Raw genomic sequence first — 27,340 nt, forward strand, 5'->3', positions numbered from 1 at the left:
ATATTGATTTCAGAGAGAGAGGGAGAGAGAATCATTGATCAGCTGCCTCCTGCATGCCCCACACTGGGGATCGAGCTGGCAGCCCGGGCATGTGCCCTGACCGGGAATCGAACCATGACCTCCAGGTTCATAGGTCGATGCTCAACCACTGAGCCATGCTGGCTGGGCAAGGGATGTGCTTATTTTAAATGGAAATGAATACAGTTTAACTCTGTTGAAGGAAAAAATACCCCCCCCCCTACATATATGTGTAAATATGAGCAGTGAAGGATGAAAAAAGTATATTACACTTGTTCACCTCAGGTAGAAATATGACTTCAATTTTACATATTTTTGTTCCATATTCAGAATTACAAGCATTTATTCCTGTGAGTCCTGGAACAGCATCATCATCGAAATTACTAGGGGGGGAGTGGTGGGGCGGTTGCTGAAACATGTATTTCCATGAGTGAACAGTTTATTTCCAAGGTATATGACTGGCATCATAACCTATCTCCCAACCTTTCTATTGCCAATTTTGCTACCATTTAAAAAGTCACATCTCCACGTGAGACAATGTTTTTAGGGAAAACCCAACACCCATTTATGTAGGGCAAGGGGTAGATGGCTAGAGGAGAAATGGTGACAGAACCAATGTCAAAGGGAATTGCCCACCACAGAGCTGGGGACACAGGGCCAGTGTGAAGAGGCAGGAGGCAGAAAACGAGAGAACGATTAGGAGTGGAATGGGGTGGCTGAAGCCACATAAGCACCTGGATAGGACTTGGGGGATGAGCAGTACATGCCCTGAGGTGAGACAGGAGAGGGAGATGAGTGTGTCAGGGGGCTCCATGTAAGTACACTGTAATGGGAAACGCCAGGGAGCACCATGTGCCTTAAGAAACCTGCCTTGTCTCAAAGAGCCTGAGCTCTGGAGCCTCTCGGTGACTTGGAATGAGCAATGGCGACGAGGATACTTCAGCAACCTGCAGCCCAGATGGGACAGAGCTCTCAGCACCTGCATGCCAGTCCCTGAGTGCTGCATTCACAGAATGAACATAAGGTTGGAACTAACAAAGCATAATGGCTCCAGTGAAATGGATAAAATAAAGCTTTCTGTGGAAACAACTTTTCTGAATTTCCTGGTGTTAACCTGGAGCTGCCATTAAATTGGCTAAGACAAAAAATTAATCTTTAGAGGAACAAGCAAGGGCAGTGTTCTAGAAAACACCTCTTGCAAATCCACTATAACCAGGGACTTGGTCCCTCACTCTTGATTTTTACATATAGTTTGGATTTATCACTAAGCTCTATTCAAGAGGGTTTCTCCTTCACATGCACATTTCATCCTCCTGAAAAGTGCAAATGTCTTATAGACAGCACTCTTACCCCAGTTATTTCTACATAGCCTCTTGCTTTTCTCATCAGGTTCAGTAAAACAAACAAACAAAAAACTGACCAAAAGGACTCATAACCATGCCCAGGCCAACTCTGCTTTGCAGTTGTACCAGGAACTAGCATAGATTCCTTAAGAAACAAGGTATCTGCTTAAAAATGCAAATAGATCAGTTTTGGGCATGCAGATCTCTTGATGCAGTGAACTGCATGGCAGACAAGATACCCCTTGTCCTTTTAATGAAAGTTTCAAAGATGTTTAACATTTTATTTTAAAAATAAAATTGACTCATAAAGTGTAAGGACAGATGATTTCTATCCATCTTCGACAAGCTGTTGGGAACAGAAAGAGAAAAAAGAGAGAGAAATAATCATTAACTTCAACTTATCCTATTGTAGAGCTAAAACATGAACTACAAGATCTGGTGTTACAGGTAAGAAAACGGACACCCTGAGCGCCTGCACAGCCCCGATGAAAAGCCAGGACTAGATTCAAGGCTCCTGACTTCCAGGCCCTTCTCCTTTCCATTCTGCCAGACTGCGGATCACCCAGGGACTCAGACTGGAGAGTGCAAAACACGGATGCAAGGACTACGTGCTAACAAGGACATTGCTGAAAAGACTGATGAGAGGGGAACGGGTGTCAGGGACACCTCGGTCCACTCTTTCTTTTTTCCTTTCGCTTTCCCCAGTATTTACACTTTAAGTTGAATGCAGCGACATTGCACGTGGTAATTAATTCCCAGCAAACACAAGCAATGAACTGAGCTAAGACACCAGTGCAAGTTCCTGGGGAAAGCAAAGCTCCCTCCTCTTTCTGGTGTCCGTGGGAGCAAGCCACCTCCTGTGGGCTGCCCCAGACCCCCGCCCCACTTCCAAGTCTCCCGTAGACTTGGAGCCGCTGTAGGCACTGCTCACCGGCACTGGGCACTGCGGAGGAGGCCGGCTCAGGCTGGAGGCCCCGCGCGGGCAAGGCGAGGTGGGCGCGCGGCGAGGGGGGCGCGCGGGAGCGGCGGGGCCCGCGGGGCTCAGGCCAGGTCCAGTTTCTTCTGCATCACCGCCAGCTTGTCCTGCAGCCTCCGCTTCCTCCAGTCCAGGTAGCGCCTCCGCAGCCGGTTCGCCTGCCAGCCCACGAGCACCCCGGAGGCGAAGGCCAACAGCACGGACAGCTGCAGCTTCCTCTCGGACACGTCCGCCATCGCGGCCGCCGGCGCGCGGAAGGGCCTACGGCGCGGGACCGGGCCCACGGCGCGCGGCCCTGGAGGCGGAGGAGGCGAGCCCGGCGCCGCCTGCTGCGCGGTGGCGGACCTGCAGCGCCTGCACCGGGAGGTTGGGACAGATCTGTGACTTGCTGGGATGTCCTGTGGTCACTAAAACTCCTTACCAGACTGCAGACTCTCCTGGGGCTGGAGGAAGTAAGCAGGCCTGCTGGAGAAGCTCCAATAGCAAAGCACTGATGTCGGCGTAGGGAACGCCGCAGCCCCAGCCAAAAGCTGGAGCCTCTGTCCTGCCACCCACTGCCCACAACGTGAGTAAGCAGATTCTCCCCCAGCCCAGCCTCCAGGTGAAAGTCCAGCCTGGATTCTTCCCAGTAGCCTTGTGAGACCCTAATGGAGGACTCTTGTGCTTGGACTCTTCACCCCTGAGAATTCAGGTAATCTGTTACACAGCAATAGAAAACTGATCCAGGGTGGGGGAGGATGAAAAGGGTAAAGGGGTCAAATATATGGTGATGGGGGTGGACTGGACTGTTATATTGTAAATCAGAAGGTGCCTTAATCAATAAGCCACATTTATTTGGAGTCTTTTTTTTAAATTAAATTTTTATTATTCAGTTTATTACATTTGTTCCTTTTCCCCCCCCATAACTCCCCTCCTCTCAGTTCCCGCCCCACCCTCCGCCCTCACTCCCCACCCACTGTCCTCATACATAGGTGCACGATTTTTGTCCAGTCTCTTCCCGCATCTCCCACTCCCCTTTCCCCCCCAAGAATAGTCAGTCCATTCCCTTTCTATGTCCCTGGTTCTATTATAATCACCAGTTCATTCTGTACATCATATTATTTATTCACTTGATTCTTAGATTTATTTGTTGATAGATGCATATTTGTTGTTCATAATTTGTATCTTTACCTTTTTCTTCTTCTTCCTCTTCTTAAAGGATACCTTTCAGCATTTCATATAATACTGGTTTAGTGGTGATGAACTCCTTTAGCTTTTCCTTATCTGTGAAGCTCTTTATCTGACCTTTAATTCTGATGATAGCTTTGCTGGATAAAGTAGTCTTGGTTGTAGGTTCTTGGTATCCATCACTTTGAATATTTCTTGCCACTCCCTTCTGGCCTGCAAAGTTTCTGTTGAGAAATCAGCTGACATTCATATGGGTACTCCCTTGTAGGTAACTGATTTTCTTTCTCTTGCTGCTTTTAGGATTCTCTCTTTGTCTTTTGCTCTTGGCATTTTAATTATGATGTGTCTTGGTGTGGTCCTTTTTGGATTCCTTTTGTTTGGGGTTCTCTGCGCTTCCTGGACCTGTAAGTCTATTTCTTTCACCAGGTGGGGGAAGTTTTCTGTCATTATTTCTTCAAATAGGTTTTCAATATCTTGCTGTCTCTCATCTTCTGGCACCCCTATAATTCTGATATTGGTGCGCTTGAAGCTGTCCCAGAGGCTCCTTACACTATCTTCGTATTTTCGGATTCTTTTTTCATTTTGCTTTTCCAGTTGGGTGTTTTTTGCTTCTTCGCATTTCAAACCTTTGACTTGATTCTTGCGCTCCTCTGGTCTGCTGTTGGGTGTCTGTATAATATTCTTTATTTCAGTCAGTGTATGCTTAATTTCTAGTTGGTTCTTTATCACAACATCGAGGGTATCATTAGATTTCTTGAGGATCTCACTACATTTATCGGCAGTTTCTAGCACATTATTGAAAGCCCTCAAAAGTGCATTTTTTAGCTCTATATCCTCCATTTCTGTCATGTTTTTTTGTCTTTGCATTTTTTATGCTTTCTTGGTGCACCCCCTTGTGGTCTTTGTGCGCAGTCTTGTTGTAGTTAAGCCTTGATTGTTTTCGGCAATACGGGGGTGAATTGACCTCCAGGCTAACTGGCTATGAGAGTCAGCTGTGTCTGCCGTGGGAGCGCTACTGTGCTAAATTTCTAGGGCGGTGCTAATCTAGCCTTTGCCTGAGGCTCTCTGGCAAATGCCTCTGTGCAGGGCTTGGGGAGGGCGGGTCCCAGGGGATCTACAGGGCAGGAGGAGCGAGCAGTTATGGCTGCTCTCAGTTCTGTCCCCAGCGGCTCTGCAACCGCTGCAAACCTCGGAGAGAAAGCTGCCTTCCCGCTTCTCCCGTTTGAGTCTGGGTCCCTAGAGACTCGCCCGGATCTGGAGCTCAGAGTCTGAAACTCCCTCCTGATTGAAAACAACAACTGCGCCCTCAGCCACCAGCCCGCTCCACATGCACTCCACACCTTAGTATTTCACTTCAGCACTGCGCCTCCTCTGAGTCTCGTATGGTTTCCTCTTTCCTCCTAGTTGTAGAACTTCCACTCAGCCAGCCTTCCTGTGGTTCTGGATGATGTCTGTTCCGTCTTTTAGTTGTATTTTTGAAGTGGTTGTTCGAGGCAGCAAACTCCGGCGTTAACCTATGCTGCCATCTTGGTTCTCCCATACAGAATTCTTAAAGTTAATTTTTAAATGAACACTAAAGCATTGTAGACTTTCTAATTTAAAAAAATTCTTTTAGGAAATAAAATAAGAAAGTTATTCTAGTATATAAAACTGGGCAAACTATGAAATCGGATCCAAACATAAGATCCAATATCTAATTTAAGAAACAGTGTAACCTTAAAAATATAGCACGATAGAATGTAAGAATTGCGGTTTTGACTTTGAAGAGAAATTTAACTCAAATTACTCCATTAAAATTTCAATTTTGTTTGTCACATATTGGATGTTAGTTGAACCCAATGTGCTAATCATTTCACAATGTACATAAATCAAACCATCATCTGTCTGCCTTAATATTATACAGTGGAGTATGTCAATTACTTTCAACAAAACTGGAAAAAATAAAGAGTGCCTTAAGAAATGGAAAAGAAGTGTGTTAGATGTAGAAGAACGCATTCACCATAACTAAAAGGAAACAAGTCAGGATACACACAAAATAAATGGTATCACCTGAAAACTTCTTAAAAAGGCATTTGTACATCTCCATTCACAAAAGACAAAAGGAAATACTTAGAAATGCTGACAGTGGTTAACCTTGGATGGTGGAGAGAAGTGGTTTCTTTTACTGTATACTATTCTTTTAAAATTTCTACTAATGACCCTGTATTATGTTGATAATGAGAAAAAAATCTTCTGAAAATACCATTTAAGTAACTGTTTTTATAGGTGTAAAATGCACTTTGTATCCATGTCCAGTGACCATCCACTTATCTTTGAGAAACTTAAAAAGTGCTTTGAGTTGTGAAATGTCCTGGGTCGGTGCTTTAAAACGCATTATTGCACTCAAACAGCTTCCTGGTGGGATCCCTGGGCTTTGGAGAGGCTGGGTCTGCTTGGAAAAGTAATGGGGCAGGGGCTGGGGGCGGGACAGGGGCTGGGGACAGGGCAGGGGATGGGGCAGGACAGGGGCTGGGGGCGGGACAGGGGCTGGGGGCAGGGCAGGGGATGGGGAGGGTAAGAAACCCTGAAGAGAGGCTCCTGGGCAGGATGCCTCAGGTCCACAGCTCAGGCTGTATTGGGAGAATTCCTCACTGGAAGGCTGATGTCTACAATAAAGGTTCAGATTTGGTAACCTTTAGACATGAGCCACAGCAAATTTTCTTTAAAAACTGTTTTTGCCATTGTTATCACAAAATCATGCTGTCTAGACTCATAAGAGGAGCATATTTGCACATAAAAAACATTTTTAAAGGATTAAGATGTCCTAAGTCACAGCTCTATGGTTCTAACCCCAACTGGATCTACAGAGGCTGACAGGAAAGGTAGGAAGTGCACTGGGCCTGGATTCTCATTTTATCTCTGCTATTAATTAGGAATTTTGCGTAACCTTTCTGGCTCTCCTAGCTGCCTCTATGAAATGAGGGTAAAATCAATTAAGGTTTCTACAAACTCTTAAAACAATAATTCTAGGCTCAGATTTCTACAATCTTCCCAAATGTCTCCTTTCCCTAATTCTCAGCAGTAATAAACTTTTCCTTGGATTAACCTTTGTGGTTTCAACACTTCACAAAAATGTAAACAAACTTTTATACTACTCCTCATCTCAAAAATACACAAATGTCTATGAAACTTACCCTTTAACATTTTGGTAGATTCTATTAAACATTTTTTTTTTAGTAACTGTCCTAGTCTGGCCCCTGCTAGGGACTGGCAGGCTCAACCCCCCCTCCCCTCCCCCTCCCGGGTGGCATGGAGGGAGGCCGCCCAGGCGGGTGAGCAGGAGGGCACTCACCGTGAGGACAGTGAGGAAGGTGGGCTTGTCCCAGAGCTGCAGCCCCAGGACATCAGCTCCATCTCCTCCTCCCAGAAGAGGGAGCGGAACCAGCCCACAGGCCAGAGATGAGCGCCAGCATGGTGGTGGAGGGGACAGGGCAGAAGGTCTGGTGGCAGTGGCGGCTTCCACAGGAGCGAGCCTTGACCCACCCAAGGGCTCCGCTGCCCGCGACACTGGCTGATGGGGGCGGGCTCAGCTGCGGGAACCAGGAAGCCCGGTGGGTCACAGGCCTCGCCCGCTTCCCCAGGCTTGTCCCCTCCGCAGCAGGGGTGCATCTGGCGTGATTGGGGAGGCCTGCTGGAGGTGCATTTGCCGCTGCAGCGCCACCTGGTGGGGACTTTGCGCATTACCGTTTGTGTGTGTGGGGGTGGGGAGGGGCGGGCGTTCCTCTTCCCTGTGCTCCTTTCTACCAGGCCCTCCTTCTTCCCTCATTAGTGTTGGTTATTTCATTCTTTCCACCATTTGTTTATTAACAGTCCACCCCCTGCAGGAAAACGTCAAGACAGGACACTTCTGCATTTGGGCCAACTCAGTAACAAGAGCCAGAATTTTTCATTACATCACTGGTTTGCCCATCATCATGGAACATCAGAGCTTTTGACTTTTGACTTTATTTTATTAAATATTTTACATTAAGAGGTATATTATTTCCATGTAAAATATGTTATTAATTTATCCTGTTATAGTTTCTAGATATTTAGTCATACCAACACATGCCTTCTGCAGATTACTTGCATGAATAAATAATGAATCCAAGTTCTAATTCTGACCATATCTCCTTATCAGTAACAATGGGCAAGGGCTGATTTTATCACCATGAGTCCATTGACCATATGTGTTGACATATTAAGGTTTTTCTAGTTTTTCTACTCATAAATCTTACAGCCAGAGATGCGGATAATAGGAGAAGCATGTTCACTAATTATACATAAAACTGACATATTAGGCTTTCTGAAGTATTAAAATTCTGAACCTAGATGGCATTTTTTTCACATTATAGGGATGACTCTGTCACTGTCCTCGTATTCACTTGAAGGATGAGTCTTTGTCTGGATGCAGGGACCTCACTCAAATGAGATCCTTTGTTCCAGGTCCAATTTTCAGTCCCGACTAAGCAGGCAGCAGAGACCAGAAGCACCCACACTAGGACAGTGAAGCTGGCAGGAATGTATATTGCTGAGCTTCTTGCTCTTAGACAGTTTATGACAATATTGGAGAGCCACCAGGTGTCACAAGACAGGAGAAGGGAAGGACTGTGGGGAAATACTGGGGAGGAATTAGGTGTCATACAGGGGAATGAGAACATTAATAGAAGAGAAGGAGGGAAATCCTGGGGAATCAGTATATGATAGATTTACATGGAAGGAGGAAAAGGGGAGATAAAATCTAGGGGAACTGACAGATGTTATAAAGGAGGGCATGTCATTTTATTATCTATATACCAGGTGTCAGCAAATTATGGTGGGTGGGTGAAATCTGGCCCTTTATCTGGCCCATGAGATAAGAATAATTTTATTAATTTTTTAAAATTAGAAAATAATCAAAAGATATTTTGCAATACATATAATATGAAATTAAAATTTCAGCATCCATAATTAAAGTTTGAGTAGAACACAGACATGTACCTTCATTTATATGTTGTTTTTAGCTACTTTCATGCTACAATGGCAGAGTTGAGTAGTTATGACTGTGATGATATTGTTTATAGAGCCAAAACTATTTACAATAAAACCCTTTATATAAGAAGTTTACCCTAGCTGGTTTGGCTCAGTGGATAGAGCATCAGCCTGCGGACCAAAGGGTCCTGTGTTCCATTCCAGTCAAGGGCACTTACCTTGGTTGCAGGCTCCTCCCCGGCCGGGGCCCTGGTCAGGGCATGTGCAGGAGGCAACCAATGATGTGTTTCTCTCACATCGATATTTCTCTCTGTCTTTCCCTCTCTCTTCCACTCTCTCTAAAAATCAATGAAAAAGTATCCTAGGGTGAGGGTTAAAAACAGTTTACTGACCTTTGTCCTCCCTAGAGAAGCCGAAGATCATGCTCATCATTATTAGCACGCTATCTGGATTTCAGAGATCTTAAATGTGATATATTAGACATCTTAAAATCAACAAAATATGGTACATTTTCATGAATAAAGGAATACAATCATAATTCTGAAATACTTATATGAATTAATATTACACTGCAGTTAAAATCAATAAACTAGATAAAATGAACCAAAAATTACATAAAATATGATACATGTATATAAATATAGAAAGATGAAATAATACTACATATGGTTGATTGATATATGCATATATAATAAATGATTAAAAACTAAATTGGGAGAATGATTAGAAAATTCATAATGGAAAAGTAATAAGAGAAATGAAACTGAGGAATGATATAGACTATTATTATATTATATTATTTCTTTATTACTGCTGTGTTTTTTTTTTACCTTTTTTTTTCTCTAGTTAAACTTTTTATTACAAGGAACAACATTTTAAACAAAAAAAAAGATAAAAATCTCCAAATCACCTATATTGAACAGGAACACTAAGGTGTTCCCTCCATATCCACCCTGGTCCTCCACTACTTAGAACCTTGGCCGCTGCATTCAAATGGAGAGTGAAGAATGGTAAGCTTCAGACTTCACTCAGGGCAGGAGAAGCTGCTGGACAGGACACCTGAACTTTCATCGGTTGTGGCAATAGTATCATCCGAGGAAACTTCAGCCTGGGCTTTCTCTCTCTCATCTCTCAAAGCTTCCTCATACAAGTTTGTGAAGGAAGTGGGGTCAGTCCCATTGATCCTGGCTAGAAACTTCAGGACTTTCATCTTGGTGGTTTCAGCATGGGCCCTGGGACCCCACAGGACCTCGTAGCGTGGAGGATCACTGTTGGGAACCTGCTGGTACTCCAGGTACTTTTCCTGCACTAGATCTTTGGTGATGAGCTTCCTGGGATCCCCATAGATAAAATTATTCTTCCCATCACGCACTCCAACCATATTCATAATTTCCAAGATTCTTTCCTCAGAGGCTCGGTTGCCCTCCATGAAGATTATGCCCAAGATAAGTATCAGGATGCCGGTCTTGGGCATGACCTGGTCATCACTCAGCATCCCATCGTAGGTGAGGTCTAGTGATTTGACAAGCACATAGGAATGGCTGGTGGGGTCCACTTCCTTCACTTCAATGCCAAAGATAACCTCTAGGCACTCACAGGCTTTCTTGAAGATCACAGGGAAGTGATCCTTGTGCTCTCTGATGACACTCTCTAGCATTTCTGCCTTTGTGGTGGGCTCCTTTGTGGCATACTTGATACTCAGGTACTGCACCAAGTCGTACACCTTATTTTGTAGCACTTCAGTGAACAAGGACTCAGGATTTGGTGGAGTCTGCAAGGTACTTGGATCCTCTTCCTGGAGGCTTGATAGAGTGACTGTGTGGGCAGTGGAGGAGGAACAGGCTCTCTGGAAACTCTGAAAAAGACTAAGAATACCAGGGGCAGGCAAATCCTCTGGAGAGCCAGGGATCAAAGGAGAGAGAGAGGAGAAGGAGGTGGTGGTGGTGCTGGTGGCTTCTTCCTCTTCAACTATAGGAACCTGTAAACCTACCAGGCCCTGTGCCTCTCTTGGGGCCTGAAGGTCTTCCTTAAGGTTGCAGCTGTCACTCTTCTGACCGTGAGGCATGACTTGTGTTGGGGACAGCTGGCCAATTGGGACCCACAGACCTCAACGCTTGGCAGCACCTGGAACTCTTTCCTCTGTTGATCTGACGTTACAACTCTGCCACTAAGCTTCACTTTCTTCAGGCTCCTTGATGACTGGCAGAGTCTGGGACTCCTCACCTAGGTGACCTGATTCTGGTTATCTCAGTTGAAGCCTTATCTCCCTGGAACTCCAAAAGTCAAAGTTGGAAAACAATACCTCCAAGGATCCCCAGACTGAAAGCAGGCTCAGAACAGGCTAGGACTCATTCTGTTCTCTTATTCTTTTTTTAAAAAAAATCCTCACCCAAAGATATGTTTATTGATGAGAGAGAGAGAGAGAGAGAGAGAGAGAGAGAGAGAGAGAGAGAGAGAGAGACATCTATGTGAGAAACATCTATTGGCTGCCTCCTTTATGGGCCCCAACTGGGGATCCAACAAGCAAACTTCTTGTCAGGGCATTTCTTTATTTCTTAAAAAGTGAAAATATGAAGAAAGATGGTAAGATATGATCACTGTTTATTCTACATGGTTAGTATATGTTTGTTAAATGTTTTCTGTATCAGAAATATAACATCATAAAAAGGAAAGCAATACAGTTATGGAAGTATTTATTTTTATTTGTTGCCTAAAGAAATGTAAATGGTGGAAATGCAGTTCAGATCTGCAGAGTTACCACCGAAAAAGTAAATATAATTGATGGTAATCTTTGGATTATGATTAGTTATCAGACAATCACTAAATTATGACTAGCTTATCCTAAAATAAAACTGCATAACAGCCAATAGCTTTTATAGACTATACAATAGATATATTAGAAGAACTAATGTGGTATGCAACAGGGAACTGTCCCAAGACCAAAGAGCTAAAGTAGCATCCTGGATATTTGTGTAATATGTCCCAAAGGGTTGTACTTTAGTGATAAATCTCCAATAAATTATGTTTCAAGGCTATTTTTGACAGGGGCTCTACTGAGCCACCTTCCAGAAGCTCTTCACAGTTTGCCATTCTTGGAAAAAAAATGTACCTGACTCCTAAAAGTGATCATTTCCCCATTGTACTAATTCTAGGAATAACATACTGAGCCTTATCTGCAACTATTAATATTGTTGGACTTGGAAGATAACATGGAATCATATGTACAAGTTGGGACATCTTTTGGCAAAGAAAACTTCTTAAAGCTTAGCCTCGGTTACACCAAGAGTACACATTCCTCTTTTACCACCAAGAAGTGGACTGTGAGTAATCGAAAAGCAGCTTTTTAAATATAGTATTTGAACAAACTTCTCAGTGTCTGGTTAGTCAGGATTGTTAGAAAGAACAGGAATAAAACAAAAACAATGAAATTTTAGTGAGTTTAGTGAGTTGTCATGTGAAACAGAAGTCTTACATTGTGGTTAGGGATACCATAAACTTAAGGTTTATTATAACTATCACATTATTTCAAGTAGAAGTAAAACAAAAGTGAGTTTTACTAACTCCTCATGGGAGGATCTGAACTTAACTGTCTTCTATGTGGGAATGGGGAAAATTTGGGAGGAGAGTAACCAAGTACAGCTTGAAAAGTCTGAGACTTTGGAGAGCTACCTTTAATCCTGCCCCTTACGGATAAGTGAAGGACTCAGGCATTTTCCATACTCGAAAGTGTGTAAGCTCTGTTTTGAAGGTGGAGTCTGATGGCCAAAACATTTAACCCTGTCCCTAGTTTGTTGCTCAGTGGTTAGAGCATTCACCCACTGACTGAAGGGTCTCAGGTTCAATTCCAGTCAACAGCACGTACCTGGGTTTCAAGCTCTATCCCTGGCTTCAGTTGGGGTGCATGTGGGAGGCAACTAATCAATGTGTCTCTCTCACATCGATGTTTTTGTCTCTCCCCCTCCATTCCATTTTCTCTGAAAAATCAATGGAAAAATTATCCTTCCATGAGGATTAACCAAAAAATAAAAATAAAAACTTAACTCTGAAGACATGATATTTTTTCTGGTTAAACACAGACTATTGATATTTGAGTAAGGATTATTTAATATTAGTTTCCTTGTTTTTGTTTACATAGCCAAAAATTAGGTAAGCCAACTATGAAACATGTCAGATATTTGATTATTTATTTATAATGCTTTAATATCTTGAATTCTTAAAATTTATTTTTAACGTCTACAGGTATATATGATTGCACATAATTTTATTGCTCTATTATGCTATTTCCAATTTATGGTAATTATGAGGACATATGTGTTATTGATAGGGAACATGTAAATTAAACTGTAACTTTCTATGTGGAAATTTGAAGCATACAAGAAGGTTCAAAGAATAGTATGAATTACACTCATATCTCCCACTTAGATTGGCCCAGTCCAGGGTCCATCACCCCACTACAGGAGCAGGGGTCTGCTTGCTACAGGCCCAACTTGGGGAGGGAGAATACCACCTATAATGCATCCACCCAATGTGGCATCATGTTGAGCCCAAGCCTCGCTTTTCAGAATCGCTTGTATTGCAGGATGTTCTCAGCATTGAAAAAAACACAGCAGACTTCCTGGAGAATCAGTGGTCCCTCCTGAGCTGGGGGAGGGGTGGATTAATTTTTAATCAAATCAAAGTGAAAATTACCCCCCAAATGCAAAAAACAGAGACTCAAACAATGCCAGTGGGGCTCAGGGATGCCTGTGGGCTGGGTGGAAGCAGGACTTTCCAAAGGTGAACTGATTTGAGGGCCCAAAGCTCAGGGGGCTACTCCGAGATACAGAAGGAGGTTCAGTTGCAGTGGGCCAGGTGCCTGAGGGATGGAGAAAAGCAGGCTGGGGAGACATCTGGGTGGAGGAGACAGAAGAGCCCTGGCCAGCCCTGGGAGAAGGACATAGTGTGCCCCACAGCAGTGGGAACACCCCAGGCCATGGCAGGAATGAGTGAGGAGAGGTGGGCCGAGCAGGCAGAGGCCCCACTTCAGGGCAGCAAGGTGGCTTCTGCTTCTTCTTTTTCTTGTTAATTCTCACCTGAGGATATTTTTCCATGATTTTTAGAGAGAGTGGAAGAGTGGAGAGAGAGAGATCAATGTGAGAGAGACACCTCAACTGGATGCCTCCCACGAGCCCCAATGGGAGCTGAGGATCGAAACTGCAACCCGGTTACATGCCCTTGACCTGACATCTAATTCGACACTTTTCAGGTGTGTGGGCTGACACTCCTACCATTCAGCCACAGTGGGTGGACGTTTACTATTAAGAAAAATTCAGAGCCATTTTCTCTTATTAGATTGATAAATATCTATAACTTCCTTTAGTTGCTAAACTTCAAGACACTTCAAACCCACCAGAGGACCAGGTGGCTCAGTAGCCAGCAACCCCTCCTGCTGGGCAGATACTCAGCCTATGCAGACCTGCTCCTCCCCTCCCGGGGGAAGTCAATGGTCAGACCACTCACTACAGTGGACTAGGTTGTGACTGCCTGGGTCACAAGTTTTTGTGAAGCACATATTGATTCCCAGGTCACAACCCCCAGGAACTCCTACAGCACAGCTGGTTCCATTTTCCCAAAAGTAAGAGTGGCCACCAGCCTGGACTTGGACTAGAGAGGGCCTCAGAGCCACATACATGGCCCCAGCACCAACTCCCCCTGGAAATTGCTCTGGGCTTTTTCCTGCCCACTCCCACCTGCCCAGCGGCCACTGTTGCTCCCAGCCCTGACACCGGAGAGGAATCTGGGCTCCTCAATCACCTGCATGGAAGGTGCAGAGACCACAAGGGGCTTGTCCAAGCCCAGAGCTTCTCCTGGCTGCTTTGGTGTTAGTTCCAGGAAGCACAATGATGCCATCATCCCCTATGGGTGTTTGTGCAGCTCGGCCTTGGTCCCCCACCTGCTACATCGACAGCAGAGGCACCTAACCTCCTGTTCTCTTGGTTATTTCGTGCTCTACCCTCATGAGAACCCTGGCTACTAGTCACCATGTGGTCCCTGGGCTACACTGGTGTTCACAAGTGTGTGGACTGACTGGGTGAATAAAACAAAGATATTGATTTTAGAGAAAGAAAAATGGGGAGAGTGAAAGATCAATTTGTTGTTAACATAATTTTATATATTACTTGGTTGATTTTTGCATGTGCCCCGAGCAGAGACGGGACCTGCAATCTTGGCATTATTGAGATGATGCTCTGACCACCTGAGCTATCAGGGCATGACCAGACATATCTGGGATTTTAAGTTAAATAACCCACTAATGTAACTGGGGATAGATAGAAACAAGAACCACCATGATGGTAGGTAATGATGGAAGGCTAGAATAGGATTCATGGGGTTTCATAAGCATTTTCTTTATATGAATAAAGAGTGTCAACCTATGAACTATGAGGTCATGGTTCGATTCCTGGTCATGGCACATGCCCAGGTTGCGAGCTCTCTCAACATTGATGTTTCTATCCCTCTCTCCTTCTCCCTCTCTGAAATCAATAACAATATATTTTTAAAAAAATCAAGAAAATAGACCTCCTGTAAAAAAAAAAAAGTCCCACCCTGTTTAAGAGTGACAGATAAATTTATTTTACATGAGATGGTTTCACAGATTTATCCCTATGTCAAGGCTCACCAAATAGTACAGTTAGAAAAGTGTCCTTAGTTGCATGTCAGTTCTCATTTCCTGGGAGGAACAGCCTTGCCTCAGTGGCAGCAAATATTGACAGCAGCGAAGACTATTGCCCTCGGAACCAACAGGAATGCTGAGTGGTCACTAAGACACATCCTGGGACTGATTACAGGACTATCCTTTCTCTGGCTTTGAGTTCTTGCCTGTTGAGAAAACCTTGAGGTGAACATCCTACAGAGGCCAGGGGAATCTACAAAACCGTTGGATCATTTCTTCTGTCAATGACTTCAGCTACAGGAAACAGTTATGGAGGTCCTGAGAATGTCTTTACACAAAGATCACACAAGCCATAGGCCCTGGATCACTTGTGGATTTGCATTCAGAAGAGGCATTTTCCATCTAATTTATTACAGTCTCTCCCATCACTATGAAAATAGAGTTTCTGTACCAATATTAGTTTCACCTCAGAGTCTTATAACAAATGACACAGCCTAAGAAATTTCCTACGTGGCTCCTTTTGCAGTACATGGAGAGGACTTCCCCTTAACATTGCTGAGACTTATGTAATACATACTGTGCACAGATAATATAATTCACATTGTTCACAGAAGCACAGCAAAGGCCTTCTCTTCTGAGTGACCAATGACCTCCCCAATAATCGAGGTACCAGACTGCAACTTAGAACCACAAAGTCATGCAGTCTTTCTTTCAAGGCCATGGGCAGCAATGCAGAATAAGCCAACATTGGACCAAGTGATTTTCTGTCATCATGTTGTGCCTTCCAAAGCACAGAAAGTTTGGGATCCCCACAATATCTGTCCACCTCAACATGCTCTGTGTTTACAATTGTGCTTTCAAATCATCCCAGGGAGTGAGCAGAACCATAATATTTAAGTTACAAAAGAAAAAACACCTTTACTAAAGGATCATAAACCAGACCAGTATATAGCAAGCAGTTTGCAGGTTGGTGAATTAGAACCTGAAACAATTCATCACAGCATGATGTGAGAACCACATGTCCTTGAAAGAGCTAGCATTTCTTAGCTGAGGAGGGGTATTCTGGATGAACTCGGTCTGGTCAATTCCCTAGTCAGAGAATGGAATGAAGATCCTGCCAAGAGATAGAATTTTTCATAATTTCATCAAGTAGAAGTGATAAGACATAATTCATTTTCCCTGAGCAAACAGGGGTTGTAACTGATGCACATTGCACAGGTGAGCCAGGTGGTAGAGGTGAAATCAATTCAGCTAAAAGTACTCACAGTGACATCAATCGGGTAGTAGGCCTGGGCAGGTTACAAGTGCAATGCACCTCCTTAAAGCCCCACTTGTACCTAAAAATTATGGATAACCTAGAAGAGGGTATTTTTCATTAAAAGAGGTTTATTTTGGAAAATGAGTCTCTTTCAGTACTGCTATTCTGAGTGACAATAATAAAACACTCCTTGCACATTTAAGGCCTTTCTCCAGAATGAACTCTCAAATGTCTAACTATGCTAGGTTTGCGGCTAAAAGATTTTCCACATTCACTACACTCATAGGGCTTTTCTCTAGTGTGAACTCGGCAGTGTTTAATGAGGTGAGACCTTTGATTGAAGGACTTCCTACAGTCACTACACTCATAGGGCTTTTCTCCAGTGTGAACTCTGAGGTGTTTAGTGAGGGTAGATCTTTGACGGAAGGACTTCCCACAGTCACTACACACATAGGGCTTTTCTCCAGTGTGAACTCTGTGGTGTTTAGTGAGGGTAGATCTTTGACGGAAGGACTTCCCACAGGCACTACACTCATAGGGCTTTTCTCCAGTGTGAACTCTGCAGTGTTTAATGAGGTGAGACCTTTCACGAAAGGCCTTTCCACAGTAAGTACACTCATAGGGCTTTTCCCCAGTGTGAACTTTGTAGTGTTTAATGAGGTGAGACTTTTCACGGAAGGCCTTTCCACAGTAAGTACATTCATAAGACTTTTCTCCAGTGTGAACTCTTTTGTGTTGACTGAGCGTAGAACTTTGGCTGAAGATCTTCCCACATTCACTACACTCATATGGCTTTTCTCCAGTATGAACTCTTTGGTGGTGAATGAGGTTAGACTTATTTCTGAAGAACTTCCAACAATCACTACACTCATAGGGCTTTTGTCCATTGTGAACTCCCTTATGTTGAATGAGGTTAAACATTTGTCTAAAACCTTGTCCACATTTGTTACACTCATAATTCACTTCTCCAGAGCAGACACCCAGATGCTGAACAACCTTCTGGTAGATGTTGGCAGCTTTTTCACATTCAACACATTGGTGATGACTTTTTCCACCGAGAAATTCATGGGAAATCTCACTGCTATTGTGTGGCTCCTCAGTGCTAACAGTGGCCTGGTGTTGGAGAATATCTGAGATGGCTGGCAAGTCTTTGCCAACCTCCCTACTGGTTGAAGGCACCCATGTTAAATAGAAGCTGCACCTGGACACAAACGAGGCCCTGTCCATATCTTCTTTCCAGGGCTTCTCTCCACTGGCATCTCTTTGCTGCTGGTGACAGTTTGCACTTAAAAAGAAGTCTTTTACAGATGTGTCACTGAAGAAGGCTTTCTGCTCACAGTATGCTGCTTGTAACTCTGTCAGGCGCAAAATATGTTTTAAAACTGAGAAGCACCACTTACACAGGTAGGTCTTCTGGGTTGCTGGAGCTGTCTTAGAAGCCCTGTCCTGTGACTCTCCTACAGACACACTCTGCTCAGGAGGCACCTCCTCCTCATCCATTTTATGCCAACAACCTGAAAACAGAGAAATGGTGAGGAACTGAATGTTGACTGTAGTGACGGGGAAGTAACATTCCAAAAGGGTGTTACACATAATATGTTGGTTCCATGCAATTGTCTAAAAATAAGAGATACGCTGGAAGGATTAATAAGAGGCTGCTGTGAAGCTTTGGGCCTCTGAATATCACAAAACAGGAAAGACCTCACCAGAAATGTGACACAAAGATGGCAAGCACTATCTGGGAAGCACTACGATGGAAGAGAAGCAGGATCTCCAGCTCATTCTTCTACTAACAGTGCTCAGCATGGCTTGTCAGCTGGTTATATGGGTAAGCTGTGTAGGAGGTTGGTTATGTCTCATTCCAAGTAAAATTTCACAAATGTGTAACCAGTGTTCGAGGGGCACTAACACATGTATGTGCACCTCATAACACATGTCCAGGTCAATGTCTGAGAATACTACAGAAAGAGCAGTGCAGAGGATCAGGTGATGCAAAAAGACCACAAAGATGCAGTTAGTCAAAGCCAGCAAGCCATAGAGGAAATGCAAGTCAGCAAAGTGTCAAGTACAGCAAAAAAAAGGTAGAAATGAGGTGTTGCCAATGGCACTTTCACCTAAAGACTGTTGGAAGTGAGCAGGTTCCCGATTATCATCTGTACACAGCCCTTATATCATACCTTCTCCCAACTGGCACTCAACAGAACCAGGCCTCCTCTGAGAACATCTTGCAAGTTAACCCTGTGGAACAAATCAGGGTTCTCCCTGTACCTTCTACCGTATAAGTACATAAAAAGTAAATATTCTGAGTATTAATGAAAGACAACAGAGGTGAGCAGCCTGCACTGGCCCAGAACTATTTGGTTAACCAACAGTATTCAGGGAAGGGAAGATTACAAACAACAATTGAAGGAAGGTCTTACAGGAACAGCCATGGTTCATGTAAGTGAAGAACATAACCAGGCACAAATAGTCACAAAGAAACTTTAGCTAGAGGAAGGGGTAGAAATGGAAGCCATGGGCCTGGATATGGTCACCTTCTCGGGGAGAAGAAAAGCAGGTGGGAACCATTAGGCTCCCTATAAGACCCCTGACTCCCAGACACTTCCTGCACTTTCTGAAGCAATTTGTGTTAGGAATGTTCATAGAATCCATTGCTCAGGGCTCTCCACACAGCTCAGTACTGGCAGCCAGAGCACATTTGACAAGACAGTGGGGGAAATTAGCAGAACCCATGGTCTGGCTGTGGGAGAGAGAAAGCTACAAGGAGAATTAAGGAAGAGAGGACATCACTTTAGGACACTAGCAGAGGTGTGAAGGTCTTACCTACAGATGATACAAGTGCAAAAACTTCCAGCATCTCTTCGCAGTACAGAAGTCTCTGATCCTCATCAAGAAGATTCCACTCCTCCTGAGAGAAGGCAATGGCCAAGTCTTCAAAGTTCATATCCTGTCAGAATAGGGACAGTTCAGTCCATAGTCAGCTTCTCTCCTAGGATTTTACATTGGTCATACTCCTCATCCATCTGCTCCCTCTACTCCCCCATCAGAGAACATGCCAGGCCTAGGTCCCATCAAAATCACTCTCTCCTTATATACCTATTGATACTGTGCCTTCCACCAACAATAAGGGAAGATGAACACATTGATGATACCTGAGCTCTAAGCCTGACATGTAGGCCACACTGCCTCTTGTCAATACAGTGGGTTTCACAAACATAGGCTGGGAAAGATGTTGGCCATAAAGATAATGTGAGTGATTTGACACTGGTTTTGGCTGGCAATACTTTTGTAGTCCCCCAGGTTTTCTCTCCAAGTCACCAAAAAACATGGCATCACATTTCAACCTTCCTACCCTAATCCCAGGGTGCTAAGGCCCTCACTTTGTAGTACCTGCTGCATATAATTATTTGAAACCCACTTCTATCCCACAGCTTCATTCTCAGAGGGACAAATTCAAAAGTATTACAAATGTGTCACGAGGAGGACAGGTTGCCTCCCTTTCTTCCTTCTTTCCTCCCTCCCTCCTTCCCTCCCCTCCCCTCCCCTCCCCTCCCCTCCCCTCCCCTCCCCCCCCTCCCTCCCTCCCTCCCTCCCTCCCTCCCTCCCTTCCTTCCTTCCTTCCTTCCTTCCTTCCTTCCTTTTTTACCACGATGCTTTCCAAGGCACGGGCCTCTCTCTCAGGGCGAACCCATTTCAGGACAGGTTGTTTTCTAATCAGCTTCTTTTCCAGAATTCTAACTCACCACTTCTGTAATATATTACTGTCTTCCCCTTTTCCCTTCTCCATGCCAGTGGAGATTTTCAAGCCAGGTGACACTGATGTATGCTCTCTCATTCCTGTTGATCACTGTGTCAGCCCTCAGGCTGACAAAAGGCAGGTGGGCACATATTTGGCATCTAAGCTATGAATCTGGCATGTAGCACAACAACATCCCCTCTTTACAGAAATGACCCTAAAATTCCCCATGTCATGTCATCCAGACATCACCAAAAATGGACACACTTCATTCTCTTATGTCAATGTCAGATCCCTGTGTCCATGAATTCACCTTCCATCTGCAAATTCACATCACTCTTTCTACCACACCTCTCTCATACCTGCATTCCCACAGCCACAGCCCCCATAGTCATCTCCTTGTTCTCTTACTCATTACTCAGCATGGGCATCCGGTGAATTCTAAACCTGTTCTAACAGGATGAAGTACTACTCCGACTCTGATAGTCTACACTTATGGAAGCATCCTTGAGTACTGTTAAAAAGGCCTCTGTCCTTGATTATTTTTTCCTTCAACCTCACCTATTAAGAACTACCTCAGATCTCAGATATCCAGAACTCACCTCCACTGGTGCTGCACTTGATGTCCCTTCACTAGTGACAGCATTTATCTCCCCACTTAACTGTCACTCAAATCCCAGCCCAATGACTCCGGGCCCAGTGAGTCTCATAGTTGACCACTAGTGTTCCTAAGCTAATCCATCAGACTGACCGCAACACCTCAGGCCATTCAAAGGGTCATAACAAAATCCTGGTGAGTGTTTAAGAAGTAAATATGCATCAGCCCCAGGCTCATCTCTGAATTACTTTTCAGCCTCCAATTCATCTGGCAATGACTCACCTTTCGTGGGTTTTAGCCACTGCCAAATGAGAATATCTCCTCCACCATGTAGTTGACCACTTCTGTCCCTATAATATGCTGTGACGCCTAACTTGCACAAACAGGAAACCCAGCAGAAAACCCAGTCCTCAGGGTGACACTCTCCTTCCTGAGTTACCATTATCATTCTGAATGATTCCCCATTTATTTATTTTTAAAAATATATTTTCATTGATTTAAGAGAGGAAGGGAGAGGGAGAGAGAGAAACATCAATAAGAGAAGATCATTGATTGGATGCCTTCTGCACCCCTACTGGGGAATTGAGCCTGAATCCCAGGCATGTGCCCTTGATTGGAATCATATCCGGGACCCTTCAGTCCACAGGCCATTTCTATCCACTGAGCAAACCAGCTAGGGCATGATTCCCCATTTTAAAGTGATCTAAAGCCCAGATTGGTGTTGCTCAGTTGGTTGAGCATCAACCCATTCACTGAGAGGTCACTAGTTGAATTGAGCCCTGGTCTGGTCACTTGCCCAGGTTTCCTACTTAATTTCCAGTAAGGGGCCTTAAGGAGGCAAGCAATCCTTGGATCTTGCTCATTGATGTTTCTCTTTCTCTCTCCCTCTGCCTTCCTCTCTATCTCTCAATTCAGTAAGAACATAGTTTTTAGAAAAAGGTGATCTATACCTCCACTCTAAAAGGGTCCACTACCTTTTTAAGAAATTTTCATTCTGAATTGCTTCTCAGAGTTCCAGACTCTCGTGAACTACCCTTTGTAGTATGTTATACCCTAACAGGCCAAAAAAAAAAAAAAAAAAAAAACCAAACAAAGCCCAAAACCAAAGTTATTATATCCCCAAAGAACATTAATCTACCTATAAATTTTATCCATCTCAATTGATGATACTTCCATTTCTCAAGCTGCTAAATCCCAAACCTCCCATCATCGCTGACTCTTACCTCTCTCTCTCTCAACCTCAAAATTAAAAATCCAGGTGGCCAGACCTAAAACACTAATCCATAATCCGACTGCTTCTTCCATCCACAAACCTGTACCTGTAATTGATTGTGCATTTGCAGGAATCTGTAGAAAGATAAAGGACTATTGAGAGCCTGGCAAACACCACCAGGATCCATGGGCTTGGCCACCCAGTACCCTTTCCCAGCCTTGGGGTCAGGTGACCTAGAGATGACTGTATCACCTCAGGCCTCAGTGCACAGGCTTGCCAAGTTTGTTATCTTTAAAAGGACTTCTCCTTCCTGTCCCCAACAGGTATCCTCTCTCTTCTAGTGTGTTCTTCCTCTGAGCAGTTTTGGGAAACGTTTGGAACCCTACCTAAGACAATGTCCCTCTTTTGTTCACAGCCATGGATGGCCCCAGCTTCCTGAGAATGAAACGAAAACGTCTCTGGCAAACCTTCGCCTCATCTTCTCTGTTGCCTTTAGTTTAGACACAACACAGGCCCAGGATTCCCGAATCCTCCCAGCTCAGCCACACCAACCCAAACCTTACACAGTGGCATTGCAGCCTGTCACCCTCTTTCACCCCGTCACACTGCACGTCACCCACAAGAGACTCACGGTTCTGGACGCTGCAACCTGGGCTGCAGGACCTGACAGACGCCTGGACCCAAGGATGAAGGCTGAGTTGAAGTCTGTAAGCAAAACGGAATCTGGGAGGCACGGAGACCTCAATCCCGCCTGTTGCAGCTCATCAAGCCTCAGACACACCCCTGCACAGCGGGGACACGGCTTCTGGTGCCTCGTCCTAATAGGGACGCTGAGCACCAGAGCCTCTAACTACCTTAACAGAACAAAGAGTTCAAAATGACCACCAGGAGAAAGACACAGGAAGTCACTCCCAAACCAATAATGCGCTGGTCCTGGGCTTTCATTGGCTAAAACCGGCCATCACTAGGCGCATTGCCCTTTGGGTAATGTAGTTTTCCGGACCCCACAAGTGGCTCACTGATCACTGCAAATATTGGTGCTGGTGTGCCTGAGGGGTGTTGGGAAATGACAACTTTAGGTTTTGGGGGCTGGTCACAGGTTTCTGGGAAGTGTTGTCTGCAACTGATCTCTTGTTTTGAGATATTATTTCAGATTCTGTGGAGCTCAGAGTCCTCGCTGAGGTGAAAAGTATTATTTCAATTATTCCTGAAGACTACAAATTTAAATGGATTATATATATATTTTCTTTTATTTGACTTTTTGAGACAGAGAAAATGAGAGGGAGAGAAATATGGATCAGCTGCCTCCTGCACACCACCCACCCACCCACTGGGCATTGAGCCAGGGAATCTGACTTGTAATTGAACTGAGCCACTCCAGCTATCCAATTTTTTTATTTTTAACATAAAACATCACATTGTTAAGAGAAAAAGCAGGCTGTGAGAGAATACAAGGTATTGCCTGATTGTAGAGTTAATAAAAGATGGGGCTGGAAGGCAAACCCATGTGTCTCTAATAACAGATTTCTTGCTTCAAATGTTAGACTCTGCTGCCTCCTGCAGCTTAGAATAGGGGATGGGGAGTCGGGAACAGTCAGGGGCAACAGTGCCCACCCCTTTGCTCCTTACAGGTGGTGCCCACCCTTAACTGCTGCCTTCCATCCAGCCTGATTCAAGTTTTTGTCCCTACATGCTTCCCTACATACACCCACTCTGGGACCCTGTCCCATGTGCTGTCAGGAAACCCCCTCTCCGACACTGTCCAAGGCCCCAAACCTCTCTGCTCCCTCAAACACACACCCCATTAGCAGACTGTCCCCCAGAGTCCTGGGTCCTTCTCCTCACTATATAGGGAAGGACCAGGGGTCTGCTCTGCCAAGGCCAAACATAGAGAAGGAGGACATCAGCCACAATGCATCCCCTCAATGTGGTATCATCTTGAGACCAAACCTGGCCTTCTGGAAAGCCTTATGTTGCAGAATGTTCTCACCATTGAAAAAACACAGCACCATTTTTTGGAGAATCCATGGTACCTCCATGACTGGCTAGGAAAAGGGGCCTTTATTTTTAAATAAAGCAAAGTGGAAAATCACACCAAGAAATGCTAAAACAGAGACTCACACTATGGCAGTGGCCCTCAGGGTGTGTGTGTGCTGGCCAGACACATGACTTTCTAAAAGTGAACTTATTTCTGAACTGAAAGCATCAGGGGCTGAAGTGGGACAGGTGCCTGGGGCATAGGGACCTGGAGAGACCTCTGGCTGGAGACAGAAGAGCCCTGGCCAGCTCCTCTCAGGCAAGCACAGGACCCAAACCATTCCCAGAGCCTTGCTTCAGGCTCCTCTCTGCCAACCCCTGACAAGGACAGGCCACGCCCCAACATCAGTGGGGACATCCCAGGCAAAGGCAGGAAAGAATGTGGAGGTGGGCATGCAGGCAGGAGCCCCGTCTCAGAGCAACAGGGTGGATCAGGGAATTTTCTCTGATAAGATTTATAAATATATGCAACCTCCTTCAATGGCTAAAATTCAAGACCCTTGCCACCCAGGAGAGGACGTCCTGGCTCAGCAGCCAGCAACCCCACCTGATGGGCAGAAAGAGAATCGGCCTCTGCAGAGAGAGTTCTTCCCCTACCCCGGCAGATCAATGGCCGGACCACTTTATTACAGTGGATTGGGGCGCACCTGCCTGGGTCACCGGGTTTCTTGGAGCACATGCTGGCTCCCAGGTCATGACACCTGGGAACTCCTGCAGCAGCTCTTGCTCCATTTCCCATCAAGCATGGCCCCAAAGAACAGAGTGGCCACCACGCTGAACCTTGACTAAAGAGGGCCCCAGCAACACACACATGCTCCCCCTCCCCCCACCAACTCTTCCTGGCAACGGCCCTGCTTTTTCTCCTGCCCATACACATGCCCAGCTGCCACTGTGGCACCCATCCTTGTCTCCAAAGAGGAATCTGGGCTCCTCAACTACCTGAATCTGTAACAGCTCAGTCTCAGCCCCTGGATGGAAGGTGCAGAGACCGCAGGGGGCATGTCCAGGCCCGAGCTTCTCCAGGCCCCATTGGATTTAGTCCCAGGGGGCACAGATGTCATCATCCTCTGTGGGTGATTGTGCAGCTCAGCCCCCATTCCCTACCCTCCACACTGACAGCCGCAGCACCTCCTGTCCTGTTCTCGCATCATTGTGTGCTCTGCCCTCATGAGAACCCTGGCTACTGGTTCACCATGGGGGTCCCTGGACTGTTCTGGTGTTCACATGTGTGGACTGATTGGGTGAAAGTAAACCCCAACAAACATATTGATTTGAGAGAGAAAACCGGGGGGGGGGGGGAGAGAGAGAGAGAGAGAGAGAGAGAGAGAGAGAGAGAGAGATATTTGTTGTTCACTAATTTTATACACTACTTGGTTGATTCTTGTAATTGCTTTGACTTGGGATGGAACCTGCAACCTTGTCGTTATCAAGATGGTGCTCTAACCAACTGAGCTACCTGGACAGTGCCAGACATATCTGGGATTTTAAGTAAAATAACCCACTATGATGTCTGAGATTAGATAGATATGAGAACCACCATGATGACAGATTATGATGGAGGTCTAGAAGAGGATCCATGGGTTTTCGTAAGTGTTTGCTTTACATGGAAATATATTTAAATAAACCATTACAAAGGCAGAATGTGTCCTTGTATCAGTTATTTTATATGCCAGAAAGAAGCACCGAAAAAGGCAGGAGACCATTGGTTTCAGGGATGAAGGCAAGCATGGAAACATCAAAAGTATACATTTTTAAAAAGGTACATTTTAGCCCTACACGGTTTGGCTCAGTGGATAGTGTCAGCCTGGGTACTAAAGGGACAGGGTTTTGATTCAAGGGCACACACTTGGTTGCAGGTTTGATTCCTGGACTCAGTGAGGGTGTTTGCAAGATGCAACCAATCGATGCGTCTCTCTCACATCTGTTCCTCTCTCTGTGTCTCTCTTCCTCACTTCCAATCTCTCTAAATATCAATTAAAAATAACCTGAAGTGAGAAAACTGTACATTTCAAATCAATTATTCTTGAATCAAACTTTTAAAAATGTTTAAAACTTGCCACTTCCCAATTATTTCACTGTTTTATTGTGAATTTTTTGAGCATAATTTGTTGCTACTGTCTCACTCTGGTAAAAACAAAATATAATGACTTGCTACTGAAATATCATGTCCATGTTCAGGGCCATCATTTTGACAGTTTGAAACTGATGATGTAGAGAGTATTTACACCGGGGATATTGATAAATACTACAAACAAGATTTCACTTAATGTATTATTGAATGCTGAGACTTAAAAAAGTGGTGGAGAATATTAGCAATGCTTATAAAACTTATCAGTGTATGGTACAAGTAAACTTTAAATTGTACATAAGATAAAAATGGAGAGAAACAATTTTCCTTCTAGTATTCAAAACCTATAATTCTAGCGAAGAAACCACTTGAGTCATTGAGGAGTGAGTGAATTTCAAACATATATCTTAGATGCTGCACTATACTCCTATTGGTTAAAATAATAAATTCATTTAAAAAATGGGCAAGAGATTCTGAGCAGACATTTTAACAAGTAAATTAAAGACATTGTAAATAAAGGAATAATAAACATTCACCACACCCTAGATGGTTTAGGTCAGTGGTTGGAGCATCAGCTCCAACTGAAGGGTCCTGGGTTCAATTCCAGTCCAGAGCATGAACCTCGGTTATAGGCACCATATCTGCCCTGATTAGGGTGCCTGCAGGGGGCAACCAAACGATGTGTCTTTCTCACAGTGATAATTCTCTCTCTCTGCCTCTCTTCCTCCCTTTCACTTTGGCTACTGGTTGACCAGTATGGGCCCTAAATATCAATGGAAAAAATATCCTCTGGTGAGGATTAACAAAAAAGAAAAATGTTCACCATCAAAAATTCTTAGGGAAATGCAACTAAATGAAGTCCAGCTAACACTAGACTCATTTCCAGGGATACTATTTAAAAATATTAACCATTGCATGTGCTGGCAGGGTTGCAGAAAACTGGAATTTTCATTGCTGTGGGTGGGAAGTCAAAAGGAATGACCATTTTAGACCACAGTTCTGCATATCTTAAAGTGTAAAACATTCACCTACACTGCAACAGTTTAAGTAAAACATATATGAATATAAAGAACTGAACACAAATATTCTCATGATATCTACACTAATAAAAGAGAAACATGGTAATTAGTGTACGATCGCTACCCTTTTCATTGGCTAATCAGTGAGTATATGCACATTAACTGTCAGCCAAGATGGCGGCCAGCAGCCATGCACTGAAGTGAACATGAGCGCTTGCTTGCTTCAGTGACTGCGGACTCCAACGTTCCCCGCCTCACGTGCCGGC

General features: G+C 44.5%; 2 protein-coding genes and 1 long non-coding RNA gene across 5 annotated transcripts; all 3 read right to left on the reverse strand.

The window, feature by feature from the left end:
• Positions 1 to 1,618: 1,618 nt before the first annotated feature.
• Positions 1,619 to 2,951, reverse strand: LOC106694918. The gene is made up of 2 exons (XR_001345983.2): positions 2,293 to 2,951; positions 1,619 to 1,707 (listed from the first exon to the last, which is right to left on the reverse strand). It is a non-coding gene; the product is annotated as an uncharacterized LOC106694918 (long non-coding RNA).
• Positions 2,952 to 9,367: 6,416 nt separating this feature from the next.
• On the reverse strand, positions 9,368 to 10,870 carry LOC102426677 (putative MAGE domain-containing protein MAGEA13P). Its single transcript, XM_006105718.3, has one exon. The coding sequence runs from the start codon at positions 10,556 to 10,558 to the stop codon at positions 9,518 to 9,520; it is 1,041 nt and encodes a 346-aa protein (XP_006105780.1). The 5' UTR covers positions 10,559 to 10,870; the 3' UTR covers positions 9,368 to 9,517.
• A 4,211-nt stretch (positions 10,871 to 15,081) lies between these two features.
• On the reverse strand, positions 15,082 to 23,154 carry LOC102425834 (zinc finger protein 501-like). Of its 3 annotated transcripts, XM_023746673.1 has the most exons (4): positions 22,582 to 23,154; positions 19,227 to 19,350; positions 18,581 to 18,641; positions 15,082 to 17,917 (listed from the first exon to the last, which is right to left on the reverse strand). In XM_023746673.1, exon 4 carries the CDS (start codon positions 17,901 to 17,903, stop codon positions 16,602 to 16,604), a length of 1,302 nt encoding a protein of 433 aa, XP_023602441.1. In that variant the 5' UTR covers positions 17,904 to 17,917; positions 18,581 to 18,641; positions 19,227 to 19,350; positions 22,582 to 23,154; the 3' UTR covers positions 15,082 to 16,601. The 3 variants fall into 3 exon arrangements, with proteins under 3 accessions (XP_023602441.1, XP_006105777.1, XP_023602440.1); XM_006105715.3 differs by lacking the exon at positions 18,581 to 18,641; XM_023746672.1 differs by having other exon boundaries at positions 15,082 to 18,641.
• Between the last annotated feature and the right edge of the window lie 4,186 nt (positions 23,155 to 27,340).

This window comes from Myotis lucifugus, unplaced genomic scaffold (genome assembly GCF_000147115.1).
Source record: "Myotis lucifugus unplaced genomic scaffold, Myoluc2.0 scaffold_717, whole genome shotgun sequence".
Lineage (NCBI taxonomy): Eukaryota > Metazoa > Chordata > Mammalia > Chiroptera > Vespertilionidae > Myotis > Myotis lucifugus.